At 41.2% G+C, this 9,890-nt stretch overlaps 1 protein-coding gene across 1 annotated transcript; it reads left to right on the top strand.

The window, feature by feature from the left end:
• Positions 1-505: 505 nt before the first annotated feature.
• Positions 506-1,420, top strand: LOC142227495 (uncharacterized). Its single transcript, XM_075298048.1, has 2 exons — positions 506-640; positions 708-1,420. Exons 1-2 carry the CDS (start codon positions 596-598, stop codon positions 1,359-1,361), a joined length of 699 nt encoding a protein of 232 aa, XP_075154163.1. The 5' UTR covers positions 506-595; the 3' UTR covers positions 1,362-1,420.
• Positions 1,421-9,890: the final 8,470 nt, after the last annotated feature.

Genomic DNA, 9,890 nt, shown 5'->3' with positions numbered 1-9,890 from the left:
AAATTTTGTCAAAATTTTATTTCTATAGAAAATTTTGACAAAATTTTATTTCTATAGAAAATTTTGTCAAAATTTTATTTCTATACAAAATTTAAACTTAATTATATACGTATTTAATCGGCCTTTTTAATATATACCACGTATGGACTATGTGGTATATATTACGTTGTTAGGAAGTTTTAAGATACCTTGCCATCGGCTTCAGTAGAAGTTTCTACGCAATCCATGGTGGAGGGTACATAAGCTTCGGCCTGGCCGAACTTACGGCCGTATATACTTGTTTTTTTGTATAAATGGTAGAGATGATCAAAGACGGAATATGGGATTTGCCATATAGCTATAGTCGAATATTATTTATGTACATTAACTTTTACTAATGACCATCCATTATGTTAAAATGAGCAATTTATTTTAATTTGTTAAGGCAGTATTGTGGAGGTGAAACAAAAACAAAAATCGAATTTGATAAGAGGGTTCAAATGTGAGAAGAGACGCGTATGAACAACAAACAAAAATGCTAAACATAGAAATCAGTAGCAAATCTGAAGCTAACAAATAAGGCTGATAGAACGTCGTAACTGAAGATTTATTTGAAATGAATTCTGCTTTCAATTTCTTGTGTTTACTGGTTGTGCTGCAGGTATAGAATATAAAACTCAAAAATACCAATGAAATCTAAACGAATTGTAACCTTTGATTGTATGTAGATTTTTGGAAGTCAATCCATATCTATTGGCCAATCATCCGAAGATCCAGTTTACAATTACCTGTTGGAAAAATCTTTGTCAATTAAATCACAAGAAGCATTGATTTACGCCCATTCTCATGTCAAACTTTTCCAATATTCAATAGAGTTTTTCGAATCTCGCCAAGGTGTTGAAGAAATAGACGCACAAACATTGGAGTTTTTGAAAAGGGATTTCATGAATTTCAAAAATTCAATAGAGCTACTGGAAAAGGATAAAACCAATTGTGTTTTGCAGCATAATGTGAGTAATCAAATTGCTGATCTGCGATCCCGTACCAGAGAACATTTACATAAAGATACTGAGCAGATAAATTATTGGCGAAAACAAGACAAATTGGATCAGGATGAAGTTCATAAAAACACTGAAGCCATTAGGGCATCTATAAAATCAGAATTACCTCAAATTGTGGAAAAATACAAAGAAGGTCTAAGCGAAAAAGATAGACAAGATTTTGAAGCATTGCTAGCAAAAAAGCCTAACTTATTCGCTGCTTTACATTCGATTTATAAAGCTAAGAAGGATGCCGAACCAGTTGTAACCTATGGAGATGATGGATATTGTGATAATTATGAAATTGACGTGGTTCTATTTAATTTGCAAATATTGTCATAGAAGAAGGAATCGATAATGAAGAGAGACGTATAAATAAACAATACATCGACATAAAATAATCAATAGTCAAAAATAATTAACAGTGGCACAGGAGGTCCATTGCATGTGATGGTGCAGTTTTTTCGAGTCCTTGAAGATATATTCTGAATTGGAGGAAATCAGGGTTCCTGGGTGTTCAGAAATAAAATTCATGGATTAAGATTTGTTGCATCTATTTTGCGATTTGTGGGTTCCTGCGGACAGACCACAAGGACAAGATTGACCTAATAGGTGATATCAGTCAGTATTTTGCGTTTTGTGGGTTCTGGAAGACACATTTTCAACCGTATAGTCTGCGTGTGGGTAAGGCAGAAGGTATAAGTACGGAAATAGTAGGGAGCTACGGGGAAATATATGTGTCTCAATAAGGAACGCTAGTAAGGAACTGAAGGTCCGCTGATCTCGGTATAAGACTTTTAGGTACGAAGGTTAACATGGAAACAGTAGGTCTGAAGGCATCAGTAAAAAAATGTAGTTTAGATGACTTAAACATGTGATCTGTAGATCCAAAGTTCCCATACTAGCTGTAGATCAGAAGGCTTAGACGACCTCAATATGTGAACTAGTCGGAAATTCCCATACTTAGGCCTTCGAACATGAAATTCCCATACTAACTGTAGGTAAGAAGGCCTCAGTATGGAAGTTACGGGGCGATAGATCTGAAAATGTATTGGTTTCAGTAAACGAACTGTACACTTAAGGTCTCACTAATTGAACTGTGGATCCGATGATCTCGGCATGGGACTTTTAGTTACGAAGCCCGCAGGTATCAGTATGGAAGCTGTAGGTCTGAAGGCATCAGTAAGGGGAGTGTAGGGAAATAAAGATGTCCTCAATATGTAGGTCGGAAGTTCCCCTACTAACTTTAGGTTCGAAGTCTCTGTAAGGGAACATAACTTCACCAGGTGTCACTAATTGAACTGTAGGTCCGATGATCTCGCTAAGGGTCTTTTAGCTACGAAGCTCAAATCTATCAGTGTGGATACTGTAGGTATGTGGGCATCAGTAAGGGAAATGTAGGTTAGACGACCTCAATATGTTAACTGTAGGTCGGAAGTTGCCATACTAAGACCTTCGAACATGAAATTCCCATACTAACTGTAGGTCAGAATGCCTCAGTATGGGAGCTACGGGACCAAAGGTCTGAGTGTGGGAAATATATGGGTCTCAGTAACGAACGCTAAGTCTCGGTAAGGGGACTGTACCCCTTGAGGTCTCACTAATTGAACTGTAGGTCGGATGATCTCAGTATGGGTTTTTTTAGGTACGAACCCCGAATATATCAGTGTGGAAACTGTAGGTCTGAGGGCATCAGTAAGGGAAATGTAAGTTAGACGACCTCAATATGTGAACTGTAGGTCGGAAGTTACCATACTTAGGCCTTCGAACATGAAATTCCCATACTAACTGTAGGTCTGAATGCCTTAGTATGGGAGCAATGAGGCCAAAGATCTGTGTGTGGGAAATATATTGGTCTCAATAAGGAAACGCTAGGTCTCAGTACGGGAACTGTACCCCTTAAGGTCTCACTAATTGAATTGTAGGTGTAATAGTCTTGGTATCGGACTTTTAGGTATGAAGGCTGAAGGTATCAGTATGGAAACTGTAGGTCTGAAGGGATCATGAAGGGAAATGTACGGAAATAAAGATGTCCTCAATATGTGAACTCTAGGTCGAAAATTCCCATACATAAGCCTTCTGACCTGAAATTCCCATAGTAACTGTAGGTCAGAAGGCCTCAGTATGGGAGTTAGATAGATCTGAGTGTAGAAAATGTATTGGTCTCAGTAAGGAACGCTAGGTCTCAGTAAACGAACTGTACACTTAAGGTCTCATTAATTGAACTGTGGATCCGATGATCTCGGTATGGGACTTTTAGTTACGAACCCGCAGGTATCAGTATGGAAACTGTAGGTCTGAAGGCATCAGTAAGGCAAGCGTAGGGAAATAAAGACGTCCTCAATATGTGAACTGTAGGTCGGCCTTCGAACATGAAGTTCCCATACTAACTTTAGGTTCGAAGTCTCGGTAAGGGAAGTTAACTCGTTCAGGTCTCATTAGTTGAACTGTAGGTCCGATGATCTCGCTAAGGGTGTTTTAGCTACGAAGCTCGAATGTATCAGTGTGTAAACTGTAGGTCTGAGCGCATCAGTAGGGGATGTGTAGGTTAGACGACCTCAATATGTGAACTGTAGGTCGGAAGTTGCAATACTAAGGCCTTCTAACATGAAATTCCCATACTAACTGTAGGTCAGAATGCCTCAGTATGGGAGCTACGGGGCCAAAGATCTGAGTGTGGGAAATACATGGGTCTCAGTAACGAACGCTAAGTCTCGGTAAGGGAACTGTATCCCTTGAGGTCTCACTAATTGAACTGTAGGTCGGATGATCTCAGTATGGTTTTTTAGGTACGAAACCGAAAGTATCAGTGTGGAAACTGTAGGTATTGGGCATCAGTAAGGGAAATGGAGGTTAGACGACCTCAATATGTGAACTGTAGGTCGGAAGTTCCCATACTTAGGCCTTCGAACATGAAATTCCCACACTAACTGTAGGTCAGAAAGCCTCAGTATGGGAGCTACGGGGTCAAAGATTTGAGTGTATGAAATATATTGGTCTCAGTAAGGAACGCTAAGTCTAAGGGAACTGTACCCTTAAGGTCTCACTAATTGAACTACAGGTCCGATGATCTTGGTATGGGACCTTTCGGTACGAAGCCGGTGTGAAAACTGTAGGTCTGAGCGCATCAGTAGGGGAAATGTAGGTTAGACGACCTCAATATGTGAACTGTAGGTCGGAAGTTGCCATACTAAGGCCTTCGAACATGAAATTCCCATACCAACTGTAGGTCAGAATGCCTCAGTATGGGAGCTACGGGGCCAAAGATCTGAGTGTGGGAAATATATGGGTCTCAGTAACGAACGCTAAGTCTCGGTAAGGGAACTGTGCCCCTTGAGGTCTCACTAATTGAATTGTAGGTGTGATAGTCTTTGTATCGGACTTTTAGGTATGAAGGCTGAAGGTATCAGTATGGAAACTGTAGGTCTGAAGGCATCATGAAGGGAAATGTAGGGAAATAAAGATGTCCTCAATATGTGAACTGTAGGTCGAAAATTCCCATACATAGGCCTTCTGATCTGAAATTCCATTACTAACTGTAGGTCAGAAGGCCTCAGTATGGGAGTTAGATAGATCTGAGTGTAGAAAATGTATTGGTCTCAGTAAGGAACGCTAGGTCTCAGTAAACGAACTGTACACTTAAGGTCTCACTAATTGAACTTTGGATCCAATGATCTCGGTATGGGACTTTTAATTACGAAGCCCGCAAGTATCGGTATGGAAACTGTAGGTCTAAAGGCATCAGTAAGGGAAGTGTAGGGAAATAAAGATGTCCTCAATATGTGAACTGTAGGTCGGCCTTCGAACATGAAGTTCCCATACTAACTTTAGATTTGAAGTCTCGGTAAGGGAACTTAACTTCTTCAGGTCTCACTAATTAAACTGTAGGTCCGATGATCTCGCTAAGGGTCTTTTAGCTACGAAGTTCGAATGTATCTGTGTGGAAACTGTAGGTCTGAGGGCATCAGTAAGGGAAATTTAGGTTAGACGACCTCAATATGTGAACTGTAGGTCGGAAGTTCCCATACTTAGGCCTTCGAACATTAAAAGGCCTCAGTATGGGAGTTACGGGGTCAAAGATCTGAGTGTAGGAAATATCTTGGTCTCAGTAAGGAACGCTAGGTCTCAGTAAGGGAACTGTAGGTGTAATGATCTTGGTATGGGACTTCTAGGTACGAGACCCGAAGGTATCTGTACGAAATCTGTAGGTCTGAAGGCATAAGGAAGGGAAATGTAGTTTAGATGACCTCAATATGTTAACTGTAGGTGCGAACTTCCCGTACTTAGGCCGCCGGACCTGAAGTTCCCATACTAACTGTAGGTCAGAAGACCTCAGTATGGGAGCTGCGGGGCCAAAGATCTGTGTGTGGGAAATATATGTTATGGGTCTCTGTAAGGAACGCTAGGGTAAGTAAGGGAAATGTATGTTAGACGAACTCACTATGTGAACTCTAGGTACAAAGGTCTCAGGATGGGAACTTCAGTTCCAAAGGCTTAAGTTTAGGAACTGTAGACCCATGATCTCTAGGCCCAAAAGTCTTTGCATGGTAGCTGTAGACTAGAATGTCTCAGTGTTGGGTTTTGTAGGTGTGAAGGTCTCCGTATGAGAGTTGTAGACCCGAAGTTCGAAGGAACTGTAAATCGAGGGTCTAAGTAAGGAAACTATAGTCTCGAATGCCTCAGTATGGGAACGGTAGGCCAGAAGGTCCCATTGTGGGAGGTGTAAGTCCGAGCATCCCAAGGAAATGTAGGTTAGAAGCTTTCAGTATGGGAACTGTAGGCCCGATGGTCGCAGTATCTGAACTAGAAACCAAAAGAGTAAGGGGTCTATATGTGAACTGTAGGTCCTAAGGTCTCAGTGTGGGGCTTATAAGCCCAGACGTCTCAATATGTAAACTAGGGATCTAACAATCACAGCGAAGGGAATACAGGCCCGAAGTTCTCAGTATGATAGCATTAGATCCGAAAGCATCAGTATGGGTAAGGTGGGGCCAAAACTCCCAGCTTGGAATGTGTAGGTCCGAAGGTCTCCGAATGTGCATTGCAGACCCGAAGGTCTTCATTAAGCGAACTTCAGTCATTATGGTCTCAGTATGGGAACTGTAGACCCAAAAGCCTTAGCATGGGATCTTTAGGCTCAAATGTCTCAGTATTTGAATTGTAGGTGTGAAGGTATCCGTATGTCCGATGATCACAGTATGGGAACAGCAGGCTCGAAGGTCTCAGTAAGGGAACTATAGATCCGTAGGTTTAAGTATGGGAATGCTGGCCAGAAGGTCCCAGTGATGGAGCTGCAGGTCAGATGATCACAGTATGGGAACAGCACGCTCGAAGCTCTCAGTAAGGGAACTATGGACCCGAAGGTCTCAGTATGGGAATGGTACGCCAGAGTTTCCAATGATGGAGCTGCAGGTCAGATTATCACAGTATGGAAACAGCACGCTCGAAGGTCTCAGTAAGGGAACTATAGACCCGAAGGTTTCAGTATGGGAACTGTATTCCACATACCAAGGTCTTAATATGTGGAATACAGACGCGAAATGCCAAGTATGGGAGCTATATGTACAAAGGCCCTATTATAGCAATGGTTGATCCGAAGACCTTAGTATGGGAACGGTGGGACCGAGCTTCTCAGTATGGGAATTACAGGCCCGGAAGTCTCAGAAGGTATTTGTAGGTCTTTCGATCTATTTATTTTACTTGATTGCTCAAATGGATGTCTTGTGAGCTATAATATTTCTATTGAGGCGTGACATCAAGATTGTCTTTTATTAATGGTAGAGATTGTCTTTTAATAACGAGAATATTTTATGCTAAAATTATTTATTTTTTTAAATTTGCTATGGCAGATTTTTCGGCGGTGAAACAAAAATAAGACAAGAAATTTGATAATAAGGTTCAAATGTGACATGCGCCTCAAAAGTTAAGCTTAGGAATCAGTACCAAATCATGGAACATCATAATTGAAGATTCATTCGAAATGAATTCAGCTCACAATTTTCTGTGTTTACTCGTTGTGCTGCAGGTATAGAAAATGAAATTAAAATACTGACAATATCTAAACGAATTGTAACCTTTGATTATACTCAGATTTTTGGAAACCAATCCACATCTCTTGACCAATCTTCCGAAGATCTAGTTTATAATTACATATTGGAAAAATTTTTGCCAGTTAAATCGAAAGAGTTGAGGGCAACTATCAAGGCCACATTAAAAGCAGAATTATCTCAAATTGTGGAGAAATACAAAGAAGGCCTAAGCGAAAAAGAGAGAAACGATTTTGTAGCATTGTTGGCAAAAGAATCTAATCTATTTGCTGGTTTATATTCAATTTATAAAGCTAAGAAGGATGCTGGTCCAATTGTAAACTATGGCGATGATGGATATTGTGATAATTATGAAATTAATGTGGTTCTATTTAATTTGCATATGTTGTCCTAGAAGAAGAGATCATAGAATAATCGAGTTTCAACAATTGTTAATTTTCATATATTACATTATTTAGCTTTTTTCGAATTTGTAACTACAAATTCCTACGGACAGACAGCCAGAGAAGATTGACTGAAAAAGTGATTCCTTCAAACAGACAAAGACTAATTTTTCTGGTAGACACATTTTCAAGTGTAGACTTAAAGGTCTCCGTATGGGAGATGTAAGACAGAAGGTCTCGGTATGGAAACTCCCAAGATCTCTGAATTATAAGTGTAGGCCTAAAAATGTCACTATGAGAACGGTAGGCCCGAAGGTCTCAACATAGAAACTGTAGGTCCGAATGCATTGGTATGGAAACTGTACATAGTAAGGTCTCACTAAGAGAATTGTACGTATGAAGGCCTTAGTATGAGTACTATATGCCTCCGTTTGGGAACGGTAGGCCTGAAGGTACCAGTATGAGAACCGTTCACTCGATGGTCACGGTATGGGAGATTTATGACCGAAGGCTCCAGTATGGGAACTGTAAGCATTAAGATCTCAGTATGTGATTTGGATTCCAGAGAGCATTGGATATGTATGTTTCAGTATTGGAATTGTAGGTGCGAAGGTCTCACCATGAGAGCTATAGACATAAAGTTCTCAGTATGGGAATAGTAAGTCCGAATGAATCAGTATAGAAATAGTTGGTCAGAATATACCAGTATGAGAGGTGTAGACCTGATGGGCACAGTATGGGAATTGCTGCCCCCACGTTTCATTAGGGGAAATATTGGCTCTAAGGTCTCAGTATGGAACTATGCACCCGAAGGTAAGAATATGTAAACTGCAGGCCCAAAAGTCGCAGCATGGGTGATGTGCGCTCGTCAGTCTCAATATTGGAAGTATGGGCGCGAAGGTTTCACCTCGAGAGGTTTATACTCGAAGTTCTAAGTATGGGAACGGTAAGCCCGAAGGTCTCACTATGAGAACTGCCGAAACGAATGTCTCAATAGGGTAATTGCAGGTCCGAAGGTTCACAATGGGAACTTAAGTTATTATAGTCTCAGTATGGGAACTATATACCTTATAGTCTCTACATGGGAGCTGTAGGCTCGAAAGTTTCAATATTGGATCTGTAGGACCGAAGGTCTCACAATGGTAATTCCAGGTCCGAGATGGTCTTTGTATGGTGGTGTAGACCCGATGGCCAAAGTTGGGGAATTGCTGGCCTGAAGAATTAACTATGGGAACTATACACCCGAAGGTATCAATATGGGAACTGTAGACCCGAATATCTCAGCATGGGTGATGTAGGCTCGAAACTTTCAATATTGGACGTGTGGGCGCTAAGATTTCACCATGAGATTTGTACACTCTAAGCTCTCAATATGGGAACGGTAAGGCCGAAGGTCGAACTATGGGAACTATAGAACCGAATGTATCACTAGGGTAATTGCAAGGCCGAAAGTCTCAGTATGGGAACTGTGGACCCCAATATGGGAACGGGGAGCTCATGGGAGCTGTATGCACGAAAGCCTCAGTATTAGAACTGTAGACGTGAAGATCGCTGTATGGGAACTGTAGGGCCGAATATCTCACAATGGTAATTACAGGTCCGAAGGTCTCAGTATGGGAGATTTAGACCCGATGGTTAAAGAAGGACTCATTAGTTAGGTTAGGTTAAAGAAGGACTCATTAGATCTCAGTATGGGAACTCTAGGCATTAAGGTCTCAGTGTAGACATGAAATTCTTAGCATGGGAGCTGTAGACTCGAAAGTCTCAGTATCGGAACTATAGGCGCGAATTTCTCAGTATGAGAGCTGCACATCCGAAGTTCTTAGCATGGAAACAGTAGATTCGAAGGCATTAGTATGGTAACGACCAGAATAATGGGAACTGAAACCACGATGGTCTCCGTGTGCAAGATGTTTGCCTTGGGATCTCAGTATGGATGCTGTAGGCTCGAAAGTTTCACTAATAGAAATGGGCGAAGTTCTCAGTATGAGAGCTGTACACCCGAAGTTCTCAGTATGGAAACAGTATGTCCGAAGGAATTAGTATGGTAACGATGGGCCAGAAGAATGGGAACTATAAACCCGATGGTTTCCGTATGCGAGACGTTGGCCCTAGCATCTCAATATGAGAACTCTAGGCATTACTGTAGGCCCCACAGTCTCTACATGGGAACTGTAGGCCCCACAGTCTCTACATGGGAACTGTAGGCTCGAAAGTCTTAGTATTGAAATTGTAGGCGCGAAGACCAGAGTATGCGAACTGCAGCACCAAAGGTCTGTCAATGGTAATTGCAAGTCCTAAATATTCAGTATGAGTAGGTATGAAGGTTGGACCCTTGGAAATCAGTATGGGAACTCTAGGCATTAAGGCCTCAATGTGGAATCTGTAGACATGAAAGTCTCATTATGGGAGCTGTAGACTCGAAAGTATCAGTATCGGAA

The sequence above is a fragment of the Haematobia irritans genome, chromosome 2 (genome assembly GCF_050003625.1).
Source record: "Haematobia irritans isolate KBUSLIRL chromosome 2, ASM5000362v1, whole genome shotgun sequence".
Lineage (NCBI taxonomy): Eukaryota > Metazoa > Arthropoda > Insecta > Diptera > Muscidae > Haematobia > Haematobia irritans.
This window is presented reverse-complemented; position numbering and strand designations above follow the sequence as displayed.

What these genes read in the sequence shown, in the direction of transcription:
- LOC142227495 (XM_075298048.1), top strand. Translation starts at nt 596, where the DNA reads ATGAATTCTGCTTTCAATTTCTTGTGTTTACTGGTTGTGCTGCAG. An exon ending in GTTTACTGGTTGTGCTGCAG is followed by an intron (nt 641 to 707) that starts GTATAGAATATA and finishes GATTGTATGTAG; the next exon opens with ATTTTTGGAAGTCAATCCAT.